The sequence below is a fragment of the Crotalus tigris genome, unplaced genomic scaffold (genome assembly GCF_016545835.1).
Source record: "Crotalus tigris isolate CLP2741 ecotype Arizona unplaced genomic scaffold, ASM1654583v1 scf7180000018767.220593, whole genome shotgun sequence".
NCBI lineage: Eukaryota > Metazoa > Chordata > Lepidosauria > Squamata > Viperidae > Crotalus > Crotalus tigris.
Window position 1 is genome coordinate 147,979 of NW_024097189.1, and position 25,291 is coordinate 173,269.

At 36.6% G+C, this 25,291-nt stretch overlaps 1 protein-coding gene across 5 annotated transcripts in view; it reads left to right on the forward strand.

Annotated features, from left to right (window-relative positions):
• The window catches only part of FOXP2 (forkhead box P2), a 204,973-nt gene that overhangs the window by 137,314 nt on the left and 42,368 nt on the right, over window positions 1-25,291 (forward strand). For all 5 annotated transcript variants that reach the window (XM_039355899.1, XM_039355900.1, XM_039355898.1 and 2 more), the window contains 2 exons: window positions 10,465-10,552; window positions 16,131-16,214. In XM_039355899.1, the coding sequence (XP_039211833.1) occupies window positions 10,465-10,552; window positions 16,131-16,214 (172 nt within the window). The remainder of the gene's footprint in view (window positions 1-10,464; window positions 10,553-16,130; window positions 16,215-25,291) is intronic.

The following is a 25,291-nucleotide window of genomic DNA, read 5'->3' on the forward strand; positions in this document are numbered from 1 at the left end:
TGAACATCTTACCTAAAATGATATTCCTGTTTCAGAATATTCCAATTCAATTAGACAAGAAATTTTTCAAAGAGCTGAATAAATTAACCTTAGAATTTGTGTAGTCTGATAAGAAGGCAAGAATAAAATTAAAGGCATTACAGGATGCCAAAGAGAGGGGAGGTTTAGGTTTCCCAGATTGGGAGCTATATTACCAAGCAGCGGCCCTAATAGGGATTAGAGACTGGATAATGTTAGAAAATAAAAGATGTTTACATTTAGAGGATTATGAAGTCTAGCAGGGCTGGCGTGCTCACATATGGATGGGGTAAAGCAGAAACTACCAATATTTTTTAAGACATTAGGTTCGGCAAGAATTAATAAAAAACTAGAATATAGTTACACATCAATATTACACAAAGATCCCAGCTTGGCTATCGCCATTGGAGGCAGTCACATACCCCAATTTGTACAGGATAGACAAAGCTATTATATATAAAGACATCTTGACAGAAGAAGTTTATTTAAAACAAAAACAAGAGCTAAAACAACAAGGAATAGACATGGAGTGGTGGTCTTATCTCCAGATACAAGCAAGATACATGAAGGATAAGCAAGAATGGGGAATTAACACAATGGTGTTAGATAAAATACTGCTAGGCCCAGAGAAAAAACAAATAAAGAATATTTATAAACACCTGTTGGAACATAAGCTATATGAGGAGCAGGTTAAAGAAACAATGGTGACATGGGCAATAGATCTAGGATATAATATAAATATGGATCAATGGCAGCAAGTATGGGAGCGAAATAACAAAATCACAGTGGCGACATCATATAAAGAAAACCTGTATAAGATGGTTTACAGATGGCATCTCCCTCCAACCAGATTAGCCAAAATGTATAATGGATATTCATCTATGTGTTGAAAATGTAAAAAAGAAAAGGGCACCTTTTTTCATGTATGGTGGACATGTAGAGAAGCACAGGTGTACTGGCATATGGTCTGGGATTGGGCAATAGAAATGACTAGGCAAAACATTCAATACAAACCGGAGACATTACTATTAGGAATACTAGAGAAAAATGTAAATAAAAAGGACACATATGGTGTCACAGCAGCAAGGGTACTGTTTGCCCAAAAGTGGAAAGTAATGGAAGTACCGAGTGGGGAAGCACTAATAAAGAAAATTATGTATTGCGCAGAACTAGATAGAATAACTAAAAGATTAAAAAATCAAGAAGAAACAATTTTATCGAATATGGAATTAATTTTATAGATGGAGGGGAAAAATGGAGGTCACAGTAAAAAGATAAACTGAGATAGAGACTAGAAATGTATAGTTGTATATAGGTATATTATATGAAATTAATGTACAATATGGACTGAGATGTCAGTCAAAGACGATTTACCATGTTCAATGTTTTTAATCCTTTTTTTTCTTTGTACTTAATAAAAATTTAATTTAAAAAAAGAGTTTCATCCTGTATATAAAACTATACAGGACTCTCCTTCTGTCCTGTATTGGTTCATCGGTTTAGAAGCATAATTGGTTTAGAAGCATCATAACGTGGGAATAAGAAGTGGTGTTCTCTGCAGAAAGAATATCTGCTAATTACTTTCTTGGCAGTTAATGCAGATTCCAGTTCCTCATTTTGCATCTAAATAGTGAAAATAAATGAGGCCAGATTAAGCAATTCCTAGTCTTGTCAATTTCACTTCCAAACATTATCAAATAAAACAGTAAAAAGGTTTCTTGGATGGTTGCCATTTCTCAGTCAGAAAGATACTATACTTCTCTTCTTTTTAGAAGACTACCTGAATATGAAGACATATTTATCTTATTCATATTTTTATCATACTTATGTAGTCGCCCATCTCACAAAATATGACTTACTCTTTTACTTGCTGAAATAGCAGATAAAAAAGTGTTCAAAGCAGTCTAGGGCTGGGAATGAATAATTTCTCAAATTGACCAGTACACAACCAGGGTCCTGATATGTAAAGCAACACTTCCTACCCTGTTTTACTCTAAAAGAGTTCTTTTGTAATCTGGCTGGTAGTTAGTTCTATGGAAAATTTCAAATGTGGTTGGAAGACTGCCTGCAGAAGAATGAAAACAAGAGTCTTATGTGTTAGAAGTAGATCCCAGCTCAGTTTTCTGAACATATAGTGCCCTACCATCCACAGAGAGGATCATAAACAGCACTGTCATTATCTATGAACAGTTTTCATTTCTAACCATTCTTGGAGCTGCAATGACAACTTAGAAATAAAACTCTAAATAGAATGTTGTGTTCAGAGATAATTCAGTTTCTGTTTGATCATGTGAAAAAGTTAATCAGCATATTAAGCTATCTGACACCCCAAAGGGGGCTGAAAATTACCTCATGGCATTTCAGCAGATCATAATAAAATTTTGCAAAATAGCAATAAGAAGACAAAAAAAAGTGCATGGAGGAAAATGTAAATTTGATTTAATAAAAAGTCATGCTTTGTTTAACATTTTTCAGTTTTTATTATGTGCCATATATCACAACAGTAAGTTTACTAAATGTGAAATCAAACTGCCTCAGCTATCTGAAATTCAATTACAACTCATTTCAGTTTTTAGTTTCAACATTACCAGGTCCTAAAGTCTATTTCACTGATTGTAAAGTATCTTTTTATCAACTAAACTTCTGTATCTCTGTCTGTTCAAATGCCTTCCAAATGTTGTATCAGCACATTGTTTTGCATTGTATCCAGGACTCCTATAAATGAACTTTTAAAAACCCTGAATATCTCATAAGATGTTCAGATACTATGATTGAATAGCATATTTTTACTACAATAGGAAAAGGAAATAGTTACTAATGGACTACTTAAACTGCATCTGAAATACATTAGGGGGAGATGATAACTATAGAGCATTGAGTACAATCCAGTTAGTTTAAATATGTTTTGTACAATTCTCAGCAGAGAGAAGTGCCATTTTATAAAAATTAATTTTATGAATATAAACATTGTAGAAAGTTACTTTCCAGTTATAAATTTCTGTTTTAATATTATTTAAGTTCTGTTATGTTTTTGTTGTTGTTGAAAAGTAACTAGCTTGTAATTCTGTCGATAATTACTTTGAGAAGAGTTTGGTTTTTTTTAAATAGAGAATCAGAAGCTGCAATGGAAGCTGGCTTGAGCCAAATACCAATCCAGTCAGTAGTATTCTGAATTGTACTCTTATATCTAGCATTTAGTGTTTTGTTCCTGGATTCTTCTGAGCAGATAATAAAATGAAAAGAATACAAGATTACATAGGCACTAACGGAACTAGTTAAGTGTCATCTGAAAATGTAACTGAAAGCAAATCGTTCCAAGATAAAATTTATGCTGCTTGCTTTTTGTTTCATGCCAATATAGAATGCTGTATACAAATCTAGCAATATTTGAACTCATTAATGCATACTCTTCTATACTAATTATCTCTGTTCTCTTTTTACCTAAGAATATTATCTATGTCATTAAATATTAATATTCTTGCACTGGATATGTCCACAAATATATTTTTGTCTGTTTGTTCATTGATATTTGTTCAGCTAGTGCTTAGTGTCTTAAAAGAGAGGCTGAAGATATAGATACACACTTTCTACATATTAAGAAATTAATAATTATTCTCTTTGAAGAAAAGTCACTTTTCCCTTGTGCAGAGGAACTTTTGCCTTTGTGGATTCATTAGTAATAAGACACGAGTCTGGCATTACACACATAACAGCTCTATGTTTAGAATGTGTTTTATGTTACTGGGAATTTCTCTGTGACCTGGCAGGCAGTTCCATCTCAAGCCTGATCCATCTTTAAAATATGGAGATGACCAGGATTATGACAAAATTGTCCTTGTGTAGATTCTCTGTAATTACTCATGCCAGGGATACCTTGATTTACCAAGAAGCTACAGCAAATGAAATGACTGGAAAAAACAGTTCAACTTACAAAGCCTAAATTAGATCAAGAGTGAAAATGACCAATTACAGGTATTTGTCGGTATTTGGGCATATCCTTTGTGGTAAGAGGGACAAAGCAAGTGTAGTTGTCTGCACTTGCAGACTCTTATCTGTACTATATCTTCAGGCTGCAGTGACATGTTTGTGAGATTCTTTACAGATAAAATACTCATAATTGCTCAAGTTTTGTTGCCTACGAAACAAAGTCTAATCAGATAATTGAAAATTATATTTTGAAATCTGATCTGAGATAATTTTAACTTTGAAATAGTGGCATGATCTATTTGTTGGCTTGATCCAAGGCATTCTTGGCTTTTGGCAGTTGCAATATGTCTACACAGCTGAATTTTTGAGGTGCTTAATACTTCTTTAAGAGAAGGGGAATTGTCATCAAAATTAAAAATTATAATAAAGCCATCTCTTGATTTGTATTAAGCAACTTCAACTCAGTCTCCAAATTCTCTTTTTAGGGAAGATCTTGAGAAGGTAGAATGTCATCCACAGAGTATCCTAGACAAAGTACGTTATCCAGATACCTTCCAATTAGAGTTTGGTACTAGCCATGTATGGATCAGCATATCTAACATATGTTAGGTAACATATGTTATCTAGCAAACACAAAACTACTTAGAGAGATCATCTTTTCATCTTTTCCTCTCTATCAACAATTTTACTTCATACTTCAAAAAACATTCAATAATATGGACAGATATCAACATAGTATACATGTATAAGACCTGAATATAAAATTTCCTTGTGTCTGACCACAGGGAACATTTGTAGCTTTTTCCTAGAATGAGTGTTGGAAATAGCATCTTTTGTAACTAGCTGTATAATTAAGTGGTTCCTACTGGAGGTAAACTAAGAACAAACTCTAAACCTAGTACTGTCTGGATTTTCTAGTTCTCCAGTTAGTCATTCAACATGCACTTCTAATCTTCTTTCTTACAAATGTCTTTCCTATAAATATCATCTAAATATCTTCGAGGATGTGATGATAGGGCCAAATTTATTTTTCCTAGCTGTGAAAACCCTACAGGTCAAATGAAGCTATGTTGTAAGTTTTATTATACTTCTTATGTAAATTCTAAAGCAATCACTCCCTGACCTCATACCCTTGCTTATTTCTTTGGAATGTTAAATATAACTAATACAGGAAAAAAAAACTTCTGAAAACATACTTTAGATCTTAGCAATAGTTTGGGCCTTTAAGGTCTTCAAGATCTCTTTGATAAGCGTAATATCCATTTCCATATGCTGAAGGAATAATAAAATGGAAACATGTAGCTATGTATGCTGTTAGCCACTGTTCATCTCTCCAACTCTCCTATTTCTAGCTGATGCTGTATATAGATAGAATTGATATCTTTCTATTTCCCTTAATTCCCCTTAATTCTCAGACATTGTACAGCATAATCTTCTATATGAACTTGCCTGTTCATATAAAAAGTTTCCCACCAAGGCTTATTGATGGTATTAGTCTTATATATATCTTATGTATTCCATACTTCATGCACACATGCATACACACAAAGAAAAAATCAAGAATAGATGCTGAAGATTGTTTTTCCACAAACAACAAGGTAAATATGGAATTGCTACAAATACATGAAGGCAATATTTTCTCACTCCAAGTCCAAGATATATAGTTTAGTTATATTATTAATAGTACATACTGTATTTATTCCAATTTTCCCTCAAAAAACATTCCCACTCACTTATCTTCACAACTATCCTTTGTAGAAACATAGGTTGAAGGATGGGAAGTAATTCTAGATAATCCAGACAACCTTATAGTTGGGTTAAGATTTCAAGCCTGCTCTTCTCTGTTCATCATTGGAAAAGACCCTGATGTTGGGAAAGATTGAAGGCAAAAGGAGATGGGGACAGCAGAGGATGAAATGAGTGTCATCAGTGCAGTGGGCATAACTTTAGGCAGACTCATGGGGACAATGGACGACAGGTGGGCCTGGCGTGCTGTGGTTCATGGGGTCATGAAGAGTTGGATATGACTTAGTGACTGAACAACAACAACTTGCAGCCTCTGTGGCCTCTTGTTGGACCATCTTTCCTGACCCTCCCCATGGTTCACAGAGGAGTTGCAGGTTCTGAAAAGGGCCTAGAGTGCTGCTGGAGGAAGACAAGGGATGATTCCGACTGGACACGACCACTATTAAGGCCTACCTCATGGCAGTAAAAGCAGCAAAACAGCATTATTTCTCCACATTGCATCCTCAGAGTGTGGCCCAGCAGCCCTGTTTTGGGTCACCCTCCTGGGTCAGGGGAGCTTGGGTAATCATCTGCAGTGCCATGCTCAGCACCTGATGAAAAAGTTGCTCGGATTTTTTCCCAGTTGGATCTCATGTATGGAGATAGTCCATATGAGATGCCTGGGGAGAGGTCTTGCCCGATTTTCTGGGAACGGTTTGACCCTGTTGGCCCTGATGAAGTGGACAGGGTCCTCAATGATGTCAGTGCCACCACCTGTTAAATCTTTGTCCCTCCTGGATGGTGAAAGCCTCCAGGATGGAGACTAGCAGGAGGGTCCAGGCAGTGATTAATATTTCACTACAGGAGGAGACATTTCTGGAGGCTTTTAAGGAGGTTCTGGTTTGCCCCCTCCTTAAAAAAATCACTGGATCCCACCTGCATGGACACCTTTCATCCAATTTCCAACCTCCTCTTTTTGGGGAAGATTGTGCAAAAGGCGGTGGTCTGGCAGTTTCAGAGGGTCCTGGATGAAACAGATTATCTGGACCCCTTTCAGTCAGGATTTAGGCCCGTTTATGGGATGGAAATGTCATTGGTTGTGCTTGTCGATGATCTTTGGCTAGAGCCGGATGGGGGTAGTGCATCCACACTCTCCTTGACCTCTCAGCGGCTTTTGATACCATTGACCATGGTGTTGTTTTGGGTCTGCTATGGGGACTGGTGCTGGGCAGCACAGTTTTGCACTGGTTTGGCTCCTTTTTCCAAGGCTAGTCCCAATCGGTGTTAAGAGAGAGTGAGAAGTCCAGCCCTTGGCCACTATCTTGTGGCACGCTCTTCACTCCTTTTTAACATGTACATGAAACTGCTGGGTGAGATATCCATCACTAGGGGTTGAGGTATCTGCAGTATGCTGATGATACCCAACTCTATATTTCCACTCCTGGTGACTCAAGTGAGGCAGTGGCTGCTGTCACAATATTTGGAGTCTGTGGGAGCCTGAATGGGAGACAACAGGCTTCAACCGAACTCTGGCAAGACCAAATGGCTTTGGGTACATGGGACCCTGAGATGAGGACTTTGTCATTTTTATCTTGGATGGGGTGGTACTACCCCAGACAAATCTGGTCTGCAACTTGGGTGGCAGTCACGGCTAGGAGACCCTTTGCACAACTTTGGATTGTGCGCTAGTTGCAGTCTTTTCCTGGATCAGGAGTCCCCGAGCTCAGTTGTTTAGGCCCTAGTCATCTCATGGTTAGAATATTGTAAATTGCACTGTAAATGAGGTTACCCTTGAAGAGCATTCAGAAGCTACAGCTGGTGTGGGCAGTTCTTGGGGCTCGAAGAATAGCTCCATGAACTGTATTGGCTGCCAATCTGCTTCTGGGTGCAATTCAGGGTGTTGGTAATAATCTTTAAAGCCTTTCATGGCATAAGTCCAGGGTACTTGTGTGTGTGTGTGTACTACATTCAAAATCTTAGGCTACTTGTTAACTTATGTCATTGTTTGCTAAACAGTATGCCATTATAAATCAATGTGTGCATAAAGAAATTTAATTGTATTAACAATTTGGAAGCATAGAAAAGAAGCTTATTATGAAATCTAAATCATATACAAAATACCGATATTAGGACATAAATTAATAGAGTAATTGTAATAGAGTAATTGTTTCTTTTTGATTGTTTTGCAATACATTGTGTTCACATAATATACTTCTTGCACATTCCTTCCAATTATAGCAAAGTTTTCATGCAATGCTTATATAATTTAAGTGGTGATATTTACTTAGGAATGTTGACAACCATCATATCCTGTGAATAGATAACTCCTGTATGTCTGCCACCTACCATACATTCAAAGTAGCATTAAAATGTTATTTATTAGACCAATAGTTACTCATCCATACAAGTATTTCATCCATTCACTTATTGTTACTTAAAAACTCCTACCTGTTTATTAGATTCAAGTTCTAATGCATATTTATTTGGAAATGGTAAATAATTGAGGTTGGAATCAAATTTACTATCCCAACTGCTACAATCTTAATTGCAATAACATATCATAGGGATAGTTTTAAAATATCTGTTCAGACCAGAATTATGCCAAACCAATTTTATTTCATTCCTTGACCAAGTAACTAAATTAGTAGACCAGTGAAATGCTGTGGACATAGACTTCAGCAATCAACCAAGTAGACTACAACCTACAGTACTTCTTAGAAAGCTAAAAAAGAGTGGGATAGATAGCATCACCATCAGATGGATTTTTAACTGGCTGACAAACCTTATTCAATGAGTAGTCCTTAATGGTACTAGGTCTACATGGAGGGAAGTAAGCTGTACCACAAGGTTCTGTCCTAGGCCCAGTACTCTTCAACATCTTCATAAATGACTTAGCTGAGGGAATAGAAGGGGAACTTATCAAATTTGCAGATGATACTAAGCTGGCAAGAATAGCCAACACCCTAGATGATAGGTTCAAGATCCAGATGGATCTTGACAGTCTTGAACACTGGGCCCTATCTAACAAAATGAAATTCAGTGTAGAGAAAACTAAAGTCTTACACTTAGGCAAGAAAAATCAAAAGGGCACATACTGTAGAGATTGGGTGAAACCACTCTTTGAAGCCTTAATAAGACCACACCTAGAGTACTGCAACCAGTTCTGCTCTCCACACTACAAAAAAATATGTTGAGAATCTAGAAAAAGTGCAGAGAAGAGCAACAAAGATGATTAGGGGACTGGACGCTAAAACACATGAAAAATGGTTGCAGGAACTGGGCGTGGTTAGTCTAGTGAAGAGAAGGACCAGGGGACACATGATAGCAGTCTTCCAATATTTGAGGGGCTGTCACAGAGAGGAGGGGATCAACCTATTTTCCAAAGCACCTGAAAGCCAGACAAGGAATAATGAATGGAAACTGATCAAAGAGAGGTTCAACCTAGACATAAGGAGAAATTTTCTGACAGTGAGAACAATCAACCAATGGAACAGTTTGCCTTCAGATGTTGTGGGACTTTCACCACTGGAAGTTTTCAAGAAGAGACTGGACTGCCATCTGTCAGAAATGGTGTAGGGTCTCCTGCTTGGGTAGGGGGTTGGACTAGATGACCTACAAGGTCCCCTCCAACTTTGTTATTCTAATTGTGTGATTGTCACATAGCCAATTAATACATCAGCTCCTTCCTGTAATTTTTATATCAGTAATTTAAATCAAGAGTAATCAAACTAAAAACACCCATACACTCTTTTTCAGATGGTTCTTCTGGAAGCAACATACCTCCTTCAATTATACTGCGTAGAAATTTTTTAAAAAGTGAAATAAGCTTGAAAACTTAAAACAGGTCACTTTTCTTTAAAAATGAATGTTCTGTTCAATCAACTATTTGGCAAACCTAGTAAGAAACTTAGGTGCTTATATTTTCTTCCCTAGGACTGGAAGATAGGAAGTTCTCTCTTATTTATGAAGATATAGGTGTAGAAAGTGCAAGTTGCTTTATCAAGCAAAATATTTTCCCTGTATAAGTAAATAATGACTTGCTAAATATATTATCATACATAGCGTGATCTCTTTAATAAAGCTTAACCTAAGCAAATTTATACTAATCACATTTGTATTTTATTTGCATTATTTCATCTATACTTCTCAATTTTCCAGTTCTGTATCCTTTGCCTTTTTGCATTACTCATCCAGAAATGCATTCACAGGCTATATGTGTTGAAAGGTAGACATAATGGTACCTGTTTTCATTGGCAATACCCAAATGTTATTACCCATCTGTGCTCTTATCATGTGGAGGAGAAGTAAGGGGAAAGGCATCTGAGTAAAACTCAAAATTACATTATGTCACATATATCATATGAATTTGCCATTATAATTAGTACCATTTGCAATGTCAACATGATACATGTGATATTACTTCACTCTTATTATAGGTACTCATGATTAGCTCTTTTATAAAAGAAGTGTTAAATTTGTTCCCCTTGCATTGTACATTTGTGCACCATTTTCTTGTGTCTTTGATCATATCTTATAGTCAGGACCAAGACTGCTCAGTTGCATTTCCCAAACTACTTTGCAGTGAATTTCTTTAGGGAAATAGTGAAGTTTCTTGCAAGGTAGCTCTATTATGCCTGTTACAACAGTTTAGATTGGATTGGGTTTCCAATAGCTAGTTTTCTGATATAAGAATTGTGTTTACAGAACACACACACAGAGAAAGGCAGTAGGATTGAGAAGGTTATCAATGTCTACCTATTATTCTATATTTTTAATTATTTCTTCTTTTACTAGGCACCTTAATAATGAACATGCATTGGATGATCGAAGCACTGCTCAGTGTCGGGTGCAAATGCAGGTGGTCCAACAATTAGAAATACAGGTTTGAGAATATTTCCATATTCTGAATATATTTTTCCTTGAAAAAATTGTTTTGATTTCTTATGGAATTATATATACATGAGTTAACATTTATGAATGTGTTTTAATATCTATTTGTATATTTTGAAATAAATTACATTTCTAAATACGGAACTAATTAACTATCCTAAGCAATGCAATTTAAACATTTACTTAGAAAAGAGCCACTGAATTCAAAGAGTATTTTTTTCTAAATAAGCACATGTGAGTTTTGACTTCAGTTACATTAAAAATTGTTTTTAGCTATCATTTTTTTAACCTTTATTGGTAATTGTGCCTTTAGGAAATAGGATGTCTGTGGTGACAAGTCATTATGCAAATCTGGATTAATTTATTTTCTATAGCCATTGTATTCATATAAATTCTCAACACCTTCTAAAGCAACTATTCATAAACATAAATATAACATCATAAATATATGCCAATAATATCATCAATCTGCAACTAAACATTTAACCTTAACATTTCTCTGTATTATCTGCCATATTAGCTTTCTGTACATTCTAGTGATGGTCAAAATTCTTGAGACCTTGTAGACAAGTCTTCGTGATTCTTTGGAAAATCATAAGCCCATATTTTTAGAATCCAAAAATTTTGCACCTAGTTCACATAATGGCTTTGATTTTGTTTTAGTATTGATGGTTCTCAGTATAATGTACATTTGGACATCTAAGAATAGTGTAGGTGCTCTCCATTTTAAAAAAAACTGCTAACATCATTCTTAAAATGACTAATGAAAATCAGCTCTCAGAATCATCCTTTTACATATAGATTCAATAATTCGGGAGGTGGGATGAGAAAGGGAAAGACAAAGAAAAATTCATAAATAATGTTTTAGACCAAAAGAAACTCTAGCAGAATTATATTTAATATAATCAATTAAACTGTAATCCATTTAAAACATACCTTCTTTTATAGCCCTAAAAGTTTTACTGTTATCATTTTACATTTCATGCTTATTCTGCAAAAGTGATAGCTGTCATAGTATGGAAAAGTCTCATAATATAAACCTGGGTTGTATGGATTTTGGCCTGCAAATTAAACAGGTAACTGTAGTGACATCCTTTTCCATTTTACATATGAGGAGTTTGCTTTATTTACCCATCCAAATTCTCTCGCTCTGCGTATGTGTGTGTACCCACCCCACTTTGCATCTTAAGAAGACAGAACTCTTGGAATAATTCTTCCAACAGGAATCCTTTATTAAGAAGAAGTGGTTGCAGGCGTGCTAGACAGGACTTGGGGTCCAAGCTCTCCCATTCAAGGTTTTAAGGGGTTCCCCAGTAGTCCCACCAAATCACCCCCCTTCCAGTGATAGTTTCAGGTATCAAAATTCCACCCCCTTTCTTCTTTCTTCCGTCTGGATGGAGACTTCAGATAAACTACATGAAAGGCAAATAACCTTCTTTGTTATGGTAAGGTTCTTTGGTGCTAACTCTTTGAGGTTGCAATAAACACACATTCAGCATTCAGCTCCTTAGAAGTATACTGAAGGAAGTGAGGGCCATAAAGCCCCTTTGTTCTCCCCCTTCTCTCCCTCTTATGGCAGAATCCAGAGAAGGCAGAACTGGGAGTTTCTATATTTGATAATTAAAGATGAAATATAATTGGATTCTGACATCCGGCCCCTCTTAAAAATAAGAGAGATCCACCAGGGGTTCGCCCTCTGAGCTGTCATCTGAGGCATCCACCGGCCCTGTGGTGTAGGCTGGAGTTCTTTCCCCTTGGTGAGCAGAAGTGGGGGGTTCTGCAATTTCCATCATTCTCATGGCCGTTTCTTTTGGCTTAGCTAAAGACTTTCTGGATTTGTTGATTGGGAATCTGTCTGGGTTGTGCTGGGGGGCTTTGGAGCGGCATTCTACAGCTCGATGCCCTTCTCTTCCGCACTTGAAACACCCCATTTGCTTCTTGGCTGTAGCCGATGATTTCACCAGTTCGTGTGTCAGCTCAGGCGGGGGGCGGCTCCATTGTTTTCCGCGGCGGTGCCTCTTCAATATGTCGATCTCTGCTTCCTCTGCCAAGACGTACCATTCCTCAAGTCGGTGTGGGTCCCCTCAGGGCAGGCAAGCGTCATATAGATCATAATTTAGTCCGCCTTTGAAATGGCTAAGGAGGATGTCTTCTGGCCAATTCAGTTTGCTGGCAATGGCCCGGAATTCTTGTGTATATTCAGCCACCGGGCGTTTGCCTTGCCTCATCGTTTTTATCCTTTCACGGCTTTGCGATCAGCCAGGGGGTCTTCAAATCGCCTTCTCAGAGAGGACATGAAATGGTTGAAATTACTGAGTTCTGGGGCGTTGGAGTCATGCAAGTTCACCACCCAATCTGCAGCCGGTCCATCCAGGGTAGACTGCACGATCCGGATGCGGGCTTTGTCGCTGGGAATGTCCTGCCCGTATTCCTCCATGTAGCTGAGTACTTGGGTTAGGAAAAACCCCAAGCGTGTTGGCTCCCCTTTGAATTTCACCTCCAACGGTGGACGTCTTGGAATGGATCGGTGCCTCCGTTGTGGGTGGTAGTGTCTTCCGTCCAGATTGCCATCTGTGGTCCGGTAGGGGGTGGGGGCTACTGGATCAGTAGATGTCCCCGGGGTTGCAGGTTCCACGTCCCCCTCGGTGTCTCTCCTTTGCGGCTCCAGGAGCTGGGGCGGCCGTAGGGCTCAGGATTCTCCTCTCCTAGGGAGCTGAGAGTTCTCTTCATCAGGTCAATAGCTTTCTCTAGGATCCAGTCTGAGTACGGTGCCCAGCTTCCTCCCTCTTCACTTGCGTGCAGGGATTTCTCCATCTCCTGCTTCCATTCTGGTTGCTTGGTCCCCCGTCTCAGGGTCACCTTTCTTGATTCCCCACTCACTCTTCTTTCCAACGCCCATTGACCAGCGAGGCTTGTGGTCCCGTGTCTCCACCACTTCTTCTCCCGAGGAATCTGACCTCTCGGATCCCAACATCTGGCAAGGTTCCAACTGGGTCAGCGGCTCTCTTTCCAGGGAGTTTTCCCCCTCTCTTTCTCCATTGTCTGACATGGTAAATTTTTTGCAAAATCCCCCGGCAAGGGTCTCCCTTCCAGGGGGATTAATTTTGCAAGTCCTGTCTAATGTAAGGACCCACCCCACTTTGCATCTTAAGAAGACAGAACTCTTGGAATAATTCTTCCAACAGGAATCCTTTATTAAGAATAAGTGGTTGCAGGGTGCTAGACAGGACTTGGGGTCCAAGCTCTCCCATTCAAGGTTTTAAGGGGTTCCCCAGCAGTCCCACCCAATCACCCCCCCTTCCAGTGATAGTTTCAGGCATCACAATTCCCCCCTTTTGTTCCTTTCTTCCATCTGGATGGAGACTTCAGATAAACTACATGAAAGGTAAATAGCCCCCTTTGTTATGGTAAGGTTCTTTGGTGCTAACTACATTCAAACTCTTTGAGGTTGCAATAAACACATTCAATTCCTTAGAAGTCTACTGAAGGAAGTGAGGGCCATAAAGCCCCTTTGTTCTCCCCCTTCTCTCCCTCTTATGGCAGAATCCAGAGAAGGCAGAACTGGGAGTTTCTATATTTGATAATTAAAGATGAAATATAATTGGATTCTGACATGTGGTGACAAGTCATTATGCAAATCTGGATTAATTTATTTTCTATAGCCATTGTATTCATATAAATTCTCAACACCTTCTAAAGCAACTATTCATAAACATAAATATAACATCATAAATATATGCCAATAATATCATCAATCTGCAACTAAACATTTAACCTTAACATTTCTCTGTATTATCTGCCATATTAGCTTTCTGTACATTCTAGTGATGGTCAAAATTCTTGAGACCTTGTAGACAAGTCTTCGTGATTCTTTGGAAAATCATAAGCCCATATTTTTAGAATCCAAAAATTTTGCACCTAGTTCACATAATGGCTTTGATTTTGTTTTAGTATTGATGGTTCTCAGTATAATGTACATTTGGACATCTAAGAATAGTGTAGGTGCTCTCCATTTTAAAAAAAACTGCTAACATCATTCTTAAAATGACTAATGAAAATCAGCTCTCAGAATCATCCTTTTACATATAGATTCAATAATTCGGGAGGTGGGATGAGAAAGGGAAAGACAAAGAAAAATTCATAAATAATGTTTTAGACCAAAAGAAACTCTAGCAGAATTATATTTAATATAATCAATTAAACTGTAATCCATTTAAAACATACCTTCTTTTATAGCCCTAAAAGTTTTACTGTTATCATTTTACATTTCATGCTTATTCTGCAAAAGTGATAGCTGTCATAGTATGGAAAAGTCTCATAATATAAACCTGGGTTGTATGGGTTTTGGCCTGCAAATTAAACAGTGGGAAATGAAATAACTGTAGTGACATCCTTTTCCATTTTACATATGAGGAGTTTGCTTTATTTACCCATCCAAATTCTCTCGCTCTGTGTTATGTGTGTGTGTGTGTGTGTGTGTGTGTGTGTGTGTGTATGCAATTATTGCAAATATGTCTATTTTATACTAATCAGTACCTTATTCTGAATCCAGCACTAAACACAAAGACAATTGTTTATTAGTTTGGCATGGAAAAGAAGATTTTACACTAAAGTTTTAGAGTATTCATTTAATGCATTGTTTTAGTGTATTAAAGTTAATCTTACTGGGATAGTGCTTTTAGGATTTTTATGTGTATGATACTATTTGGTCCTTTAAAAATTGGATGATCATTTGTTTTTGGATTTTAGATACACAAATCTAAATATTATTTTTGAATAGTATATTATAATATAGTAATATAACCAAAGGAGAGAGCCTCATATAATCCTGGTCCTTTTGTGAACCATGTTGAATGCTTTCTTGAAGAGCAATTTACATTTACAAATATGCTGTGATATAAAAGTCTCAATGGACTTTCTGCATTCAAGGTGACCAATTATGAGTTTTTCCTCCCCCCTCTTTTGTATTACTGTGGAAAAGTAAGGTCCATCAGTTGTAATGAGACCCAGAACAGTGTAGATGTCAGTTTAGTGGCAGAGTTCAACATTTCACATTGCCTGGTCCCTGTCACTCTATTGAATTAGATTGATTATGGTAGATTGCAGGGGGCACTAACTGAACCTCATGGGAATGGATGAAAAGTATAGAGAATCTTGGCAGGCACCATGCTATGAGGACCCTTCACCTCTTCACAGCTGTTGGTGCTAGCCCATTGCTAATAGTGTCCATAGGACTGTAAAGAAACACTATGGGCCATCTAATTTACAGACCTAGTAACTGGCTACTGTTGAGTCAGTAATGACCTCAATTCTCTTATTGACAAAAAGATGAAGTATTATTTGTTTTCTCTGACCTTTTAAACATGACAAAAGCTATACAGCTTTCTTCTTTCTCTCCCCCACTCCTGAAAATCAAAGTTCCTCTCTATAAAAGTTTTCACTGACATAGGCTTTGATATGCAGGAACATTACTCCATAATAGTCTCCCAAAATAAGATGCATCGTATGAAATAAAATAGCTGTTATTAGTCATTTCTAAAATGCTTCTGATCTCACTCTTTCTTTAACAGCTTTCTAAAGAACGTGAACGTCTTCAGGCAATGATGACCCACTTGCACATGCGACCTTCGGAGCCCAAGCCATCTCCAAAACCTGTAAGTGCATATTGCTTTATAAACAGTAAATAGGTCTACAAAATGTAACAGACTAAGAAAATGAGCAATTTATCGACAGTTGGAAAACAATAATATGGCAATAAAATGAAGGTAAAATGCAATCGCTTGTCAAATTGCATGTTTCTTTAAAAGTAATGCTATCTTTTACAAAATCTGTCCAATCTATGCCATGGGGACACTAAACAAAGTACACCTGTAAGTGCACAAATGACTCCCTTTCTGCTGAAGCTAGAAAGAATATCATTTTTGAAGTAGACTCACAAATATTAAAAAGAAAGCTGTTTTGAAAGACCTGAAGTTCGGTTGACTCAGAAGTAGTAAAGAAAAAGGCTATATAAATACATGGGTTAGTGTTGTAGTTTACCCTATCATTTAAAATATCCATCAGACTAGGCATTGCATTTTGCAATATATTTGTCATTGGTGAGAATCAAATTGTTCGTCTGATATCATCAATGCCACAATGAGTATCTACTCCACTTTTGACAAAGATGTGAGTTACTGATATATCACTGTCTGTTTCTGAATTAGAACTAATAATGGAATAAACTATGGAACCTTTTTCAACAGCCTTCTAATATATTTGCAGATTATATATACATCTCAGTGTAAGTATGTCAAGCTACACTGCTTGCGTCATATAATTCGATAAAAATTAATTCTAGTGAGACCTCATTGGAATACTGTGTCCATTTCTGATCACTATGATACAAAAAAGATGTCCCTTCCAGACTTATGATTCTATGTTCTATGTAATCAATAATCTTTGAAAAAACTAGAGTAAAACAGCATATAAGTAAATCCCAACCCCCCAAGAGGAGTATTTCTACATTTGTTAAATTAACCCAATCACTAATTAATGTTAAGGCCACAGCATCATAATACAATTTCAAATTCGGTACCTTGAGTCCACCTCTCTCACGAATATCTTGTATAATTTTAAGCTTTACTCTTGGTTTTTTCCCCGCCCAGATAAATTTATTGATACCTTTCTGCCATTCATTTAAATTGACCTCATTCTTTAAGATAGGTATCATTTGAAATAAGAAAAGGAATTTAGGCAGGACATTCATTTTAATCGCCGCAATTCTTCCCAAAAGAGATAATTGCAACTTCTCCCAATTTTTCAAGTCTCTTTGTATCCTGACCCACAACCTTTCATAATTATTTTTATACAATTTTACATTAGAGACAGATAAAGTATCCCCCAAATATTTTACCTTATCAACAACCTCAAAATCTGTCAGATTAACCAAAATCTGCTTATCCATATTAGTCATATTTTTGGGTAATATTTTAGTCTTATTGTTATTAATTTTAAAACCCGAAACCCGTCCATATTGATATATCAATTGTAATAACTCTATTACGGAGTGAGTAAGTTGGGACAGGGTAACCACCAAGTCATCTGCAAAAGCTCTTAGTTTGTATTCTTTTTTGTTAACTTCTATTCCTTTTATTTGCTGTGATTCTCGAATTTTAATCAACAATATTTCCAAAGTTAAAACAAACAGCAAAGGTGACAATGGACATCCCTGTCTAGTCCCCTTTTCTATTATAAAAACCTCTGACAAGCCCCCATTAACTATAAGTTGTGCCGTTTGTTTTTGATGAATAGCACCAAGAGCTTGTGAAATTTTTTCTCCAAAGTTCATTTTATCGATTAGTCTTAACATAAATTGCCAATTCAATTGGTCAAAAGCTTTCTCAGCATCTAAAAATATCAATCCCGCAGAGACTTGATTATTTTTATCTAGATATTCTAATAAGTTAATAATTTGTCTGACATTATTCTTCATATACCTTCCAGTTATAAAACCCGTTTGATCCTTATGTATAATCTGACACAAAACCCTCATGAGCCTATTAGCTAATATTTTTGCAAAAACCTTATAATCTACATTTAAAAGAGATATAGGTCTATAATTCTTTGGTAAAGTAAGATCTTGATCTTCTTTTGGAATTAACGATATAAAGGCTCTGCCCCCTGACTGGGGAATCTCTAAACCCTGTAATATATTATTAAAAAGCTGTCTTAAAGGTTGAATCATCTCTTGTACCAAAGTTTTATAATAAATAGATGTCAAACCATCCGTACCCGGTGCTTTACCTAATTTTAGTTCTTTAATCACTGTCTCAATTTCCTCACTAGTAATTGGACTATTAATTTCTTGTTTCTGATCTTCTGTTAATTTAGGGAAGTTGGCTTCATTTAAATAATTATCTATATCTGAGACCTGTATTTTAGTACTCTTATATAATTTTTGATAATAATCTAAAAAAGATTTCTTAATCAACTCCTTCTGATATACCAATTTACCATTATGATTTATTTTATCTATAATTCTCTGTCTCTGTTGCTTTCTAAGTTGGTAGGCCAACCATCTCCCTGGTTTATTAGCATTACAAAATGTATTTTGTCTCATATACAGTAAGTTAGTTGCAGTTTGACAAGCCATCAACATATTAAATTGTGATTTAAGCAATTTTATAGATTCTTTAACCTTTTCATCTGTAGGATTTGAAATCAAAATTTTTTCTTTTAATTTAATCTCGTCTTCCAAATCCTTACGTTTCTGAATCTGCTTTTGTCTGTGAGTATTATTCATTTGTATCAAGATCCCACGCATGAAGGCTTTACCTGCATCCCATACCATTGACATTGATGTTCCCTTATGCATATTTAAAACAAAATAATCCTTTAAATGCTCCTTTAATTTTTGAACATTCTTTTCTTGTCTAAATAAGTTCTCATTAATCCTCCACGATCTCCTCTCCTCTTTTTCATCTGCCAACTCCATCCAAACTGGACTGTGGTCCGTCAAGGTTCTAGGAAAAATCTTAACATTCTTTACCCTAAAATATAAATCAGTTGTAATAAAAAAAATCAATTCTTGAAAAGGATTGGTGTCTGTCTGAAAAGAAAGTAAAGTCTCTCTCCTCCTGATTGCGTTCCCGCCAGTAATCTCTCAGCTCCCAGTCCTCTTTCAAATCAAAAAAGGCTTTAGGTAGTTTAGCCTGTTTAAAAAAAGTAGAAGATCCTTTTTTGTCTCTTTGTATATCTAACACACCATTCCAATCACCCATTAATATCACAGATCTATAATCCAACAAAGTTAATTTCTGATGTAACAATCTGTAAAATTGTTCCTGTTGTTGGTTTGGTGCATACAACCCCACTATAAGTATTTTCTTCCCATATAAACCAACCTCAATCATAACATATCTCCCTTGAAGATCAGATTCTACCAAACAGGCTGATAAATTTTGCTTAACATAAATGACTACTCCCCCTTTTTTCCCAGGAGCAGAAGATACAAAATGAGATCCCAAACGAGCATTGGCTAAATGTTTTTGGTCTTTAGATAAAATATGTGTTTCCTGCAAACAAATAATATCATTATTATGTTGCTTTAAGTAATGAAAGATTTTCTTTCTCTTTTGGGGGGAATTAAGGCTATTAGCATTCCAGGTCAGGAGCTTTATCATCTCCCTTAACCAAGAGCCTGGAGAAGACTGCTTGAAGATCTGCCATAGAAGAATATGCTGCAGAACTCTTGGGTCTTGCTCCTCCCACTGGCAACGAAGCAATTTCTTGAAGAGATTCTTTAACTTCTTTCTTCTGTTGTTCCTTTTCCTTGCGTCTATGTGCTGCACGGGTCATTCTTTGCTCTTTGATCTCTGTTTGTCGCGACCACTCCACCTGTGGCTTTCCAGCAACCATCACACCTTGTCCTTCAGACTGTTGTTCCACCTCTTTACCATCCAAAGCTTTCTGCATCATAAATGATGGTGAGCCTGGTCCCAGGACCGAACTGTAAAACTCCTTTGCTTTAGTAAATGTATTGAGTCTGTAACGCGTCCCCGCATGGCTCACAACAATACTCGTCGGAATCTCCCATCTGAATGGCATCATTCTTGTTTTAAGTTCATTAGCTAGAAAAGCAAAATCTTTTCTCTTTCTTAAAATTTTAGATGGGATCTCCTTTAAGATAATGACATCTTGAGCAGCAATCTGAAACCTCTTATTATAGAAAGCTTGTATAATTTCATTACGCAGAGATCTCTTTGCAAAATAAATCACCACATCTCTTGGTAAATTCTTCTGTTTTGCGACCCAGGAATTAACTCTGTAAACTTTTTCCACTTCTCTAAGTATTCCATCTTTCTCCCTATTCAGAATAACAGCAAAGTCATTTACCACAATTTCTGCCAGATCTTGTTGCATATCCTCTTTCAGACCCCTGATTCTTAAAGCGTATTCCATTTCCCTATACTGAGACATAACAATATCATCTTGTGAAATTTCCATCTTTTTTTCCATGCCTTCAAATTTATCTTCCAGGGTATCAACCTTTTCTTCAACCTCTTCAACCCTTGAATCAAGCTTCTCAACCACAGAAGCCAGTCCTGATAGAGCCATAACTATATCTTGCCTCAGAATAGTGTTATTCTGCTCTAACAGATTCTTCATTTCTCCTCTGATTTGAGTTTTATTCTGATCTAAAAGGTCCTTCATTTCCTCTCTGATTTGAGATACAGCATTTCCCATTATATCTTTCATGTCTTGTACAGATAATACTGGCAGAGGAGGAGAAGATGGTGGTGTAACTTTAGGTTGTTGTACCGGTGTAGCTTTAGGTTGTTGTACTGGTAAGATCGCAGGGGAAGAAGCCACCTTAGGAACTGTAGAAGCTGCTTGCCTCTTTGAAGCCATTTTTTAAAAAAGGAAAAATCTTATTTCCTCTTCTTCCTTCTTAAAAAAATACAGTAAAAAATCCTCTAGAAAATAAAAAGCAAAGGAGAGTTTAAAAGCTATTTCAAAAACACAAAACCACCTTCTTAAAAAAAGGTTTAAAAAGTTTAAATGGAAAAAATTAAATAGTCCATAACATTCCGTTTGACTCGCTTTCTTCCGAGAAAAAAAAAAAGCACTTTCAAATCGCTATTTTACTTTCACTCTCCACACAAGCAAAAAACAAAGAAAAAGAAAAGAAAATCAGCCTAAACTAAAAAGTAAATAAAAAATCAATAAGTCCAATCCTTTATCCAGCTCTGTCCGCTTTTAAAAATCACTCACCCGGTCCTTTTAAACATGCGGAGATGGTAGCGGCGTTTCGCTTTGTTCCCGAAGGAACAGAGACAGCTGGGAAGCGGAGGCAACCCGAACTCCAAGGGAGCTCTCTTTCTACCCCCCAGAAAAAAAAATCCTGGGGGGTTTAAGAGGCTCTACCTCTATTCGGGTGATTCTCTACCCCTTCCCTTCACCCGGGAGGGGGATTTCGAGCCGCGGGACAGCTGATCTCTGCTGTGCTCCGCGGTTCTCACGCCGTCCCAGGAGGACGGCTACAATGTAGCCGCCATCATCGACGCTATCCACCGGAAGTTCCAAAATATTATAACTATTGTAAATATGTGGGGAAGTTGGTTTGGAGAATTGAAAAAAAAAGTCTAGTATCCCCAATCTTACAAGAGTTGAAATAGGGAGGAAACAGACATCTCAGACTACATTGCTGGAACCAAGCCCTGCCAGGCAAAGATCGCTAGAAGAAATGGCACAAAAAGATAGGGCAAACTCATTTAGAGACTTGCAGCAAATGTTGCAATCAATGCAAGAGTTAATGTGCAAGAATCATGAAGATCTAAAAACAGAAATAGGGGAAGTAAGGAACGATACAGTGGAACTTAAGGATAAAATCAAGTCCATAGATGGGAAACTTGAATCCTTTCACCAGCAAATTATGAAAAACGAACAAAAACTATCAGAAATGGAGGAAAGGATGGACAAAGAAGAGCAGAGAGTAGATGAAATGAATGAGTTCAAGCTAACAAAGAATTAGAAGCTACAGTTATTTCCCTGGAACTTGAGAAGGCTGCTCACTATTTACAGTTCCAAAATGTAGGAGAGATGAAAGGTAAAGATCTCCCAGTAATAATGTCAGATATACTAGCGGGAGCTCTGGGGTCCAGCAGAGAGGAGATGGCCAGTGAGATAGATGAGACTTAAAGAATACAGACAAATTATGCAAGAGGGCACAATCTTCCCAGAGAAGTACACATTAGATTTACCAAGAAATCAATTAGGGATGAAATTCTCTTCAGGTTCAGAGATGACTCATTGGAATACTGAGATAAACAGCTGATTGTAAATGTGGAGAGAGTAGAAAAAGAACCAGAGGAACAATACCTGATACATTCCTAAAAATGGCAGATGAGCTCAATATTCAGGAGAGAAAGGAATTTAGGGAAAAAACAATTTACCTTCTACTCTGGATGTCATCAATCATGGTCTAGAATTAATATGGTGTGGATGTCAACTGACTTAAATTTAGAAGTAGAGGAGATTGTAATCGATACGAACTCCTGGGCTGACCATAATCCGATTAGAATTAGATGGAAAGGGCAAAAAAATATGAAGAGATGGACTCTGAAAAGAGCAATCCTAAAACACAAAGAATTCAAATTGAAATTGGAAGAACAATTGGACCTGTTTTTTAAGACAAATAAGAAGGAAGATACGAATTGCCAAAACTTATGGGATACAGCCAAAGCCTACATGAGAGGCGTTGCAATTTCTTACATGGCCAGGGAATACAAAATCAAAACACAAAGACACTTAGAAGAAGAATTAAGTAGAGTTGAGGAAAACTTGCAAAAGGAACCACAAAGACCCGATTTGAAACAACAGACTTAATTAAGCATGCGATGAATATTATTGGGAAAGAAGAATTGGGACAGCAGATAAAACGTACTAAACAAAATTGAAAATGCCAATAAACCAGGGAGATGGCTGGCTTACAAAATTAAAAAACACAACAACAAGCAGAGGATTACTAAATTTTATAATGCAGAAGGTGATATGGTGTACCAGAATGAAGGAAAGAAATTAGTGGCATATGAGTTCTACAAGAGTTTATACAAAGATGATAAATGGATAAATAATTATGACATTGTACAGTATTTACAATCAGCTGATCTACCGAAGGTGCTAGAAGAATTTAAAATTCTGCTGAACAAAGCGATAACACTTTTAGAACTCTTGGAGGCAATCAAGAAACAAAAAAATAATAAAGCACCTGGGCCACATGGTATATCTGTAGAAATGTATAAAATCGCACAAGAATCTCTAAGCCCAATGCTGTTGGATCTATTCAATGAGGTTCTAACAAAAGCTAAAATACCAGCCTCATGGGAAGAAGCTCTCCTCACTTTGATTCCTAAGGAAAATTCAGACCTGGCCCATATTAAGAACTATAGACCCATTTCTTTATTAAATTCAGATTATAAGATTTTCATGGCTATAATGAAGCAAAGACTTGAAAGATTTTTAGCGGATTTTATACATTCTAATCAAAATGGCTTTTTATCTAAAAGATACATAAGAAATAATGTCAGGATTGTTTTGGACATATTGGAGTATTATGAAGTACATAACAAAAAGCAAATGGGTTTAATTTTTCTTGATGCACAAAAAGCATTTGACAGTGTGAAATGGGATTTTATGTTCAACCAATTATTGTATATGTATTTTGGGGAAAACGTTTTAAATATGTTTAAATCAGTTTATTCTAAACAGGCAGCAAAAATAATAATTAATGGAGAAATGACCGACAGCTTTCAAATTCAAAAAGGCATGAGGCAAGGTTGTCCATTATCACCACTGTTGTTTATATTATCTCTTGAGGTATTAATCAGAGTAATTCGGCAAGATGAACAGATTAAAGGTCTAGAGATCAAGAAAGAAACGTTTAAAACACAAGCTTTTGCGGACGATTTAGTTTTTATAATCGAAGAACCATTACAATCAGGGATAAGATTGATGGAAATACTGAGTAAATATGGGGAAATAGCAGGCCTGAAGATAAACAAAGAAAAAACTAAAATGCTCATCAAAAATATGACTAAAATACAGAAAAATGAATTGGTTGACAGAATAGGTATTCAAATCACGAACAAAATAAGATATCTAGGGATACAACTAACTGCTAGATGTGTTACACTCAAAAGAGATAACTATGATAAGTTAATTGACAGATTAAGAAGGATTTAGATATTTGGACCAACCTGCAGCTCTCCCTTATGGGCAGAATTGTGGTAATTAAAATGAATGTGTTAACGAAAATTTTAGTTTTGTTCCAATGTATACCCATAAAATTGGACAAGAAATTTTTTCAAAACCTTAACAAAATTATTCTCAAATTCATTTGGCGAGGCAAAAGAGCAAGGATTAAATTAAAATTACTGCAGGATTCAAAGGAAAGGGGGGGATTTGGCCTCCCTGACCTGGAAAAATATTATCAGACCATAGTATTATTATGGGTAAGGGATTGGATATTACTAAAGAACAGGAGATTATTATGTCTGGAAAGTCATGACTTCCAAATAGGATGGCACGCTATGTTAAGGGATCATAAATATAACACACACAAATATTTCTGGAGGCATTATATCAGACAAGCTCTAATTGATGTATGGGTTAAAATCTGGCAAGCAAATTATACTCAAGTCCCTAACTGGATCTCATCGTTAGAAATGCATGTACATCCAAAGTTTATCCAACTAGGAAAGATTATAACATATAAAAATGTTCTAGACGAGAGAGGGGAATTGAAACCCAGGAAAATTCTTCAAGACGAAGGGATAGAATTAGAATGGTGGGCATACCTTCAATTACAGGCGAGATATTGGAAAGATAAAAAAGAGTTAGGCATAAAATTAGAACCGATAGGGCTGGATAAAATATTATTAGGTACGGAGGATAAAATGATTAAAAAACTATATCATTGTTAGATCAGGCAATGTATGAGGAACAGATAAAAGAGACCATGTTAAAGTGGAGTAGGGATTTTGATCTCAATTTTGATCTGCACATCTGGCAAGAACTATGGGTAAGAAATAGGAAACTCACTCTGGCCACCTCCTACAAAGAAAATCTCTACAAAATGTTCTATAGATGGCATCTCCCACCCATAAGATTAGTTAGAATGGGTTAAAATGCTTCTTCCAAATGTTGGAAATGTAAATTGGCAACTGGGACATACTATCATATGTGGTGG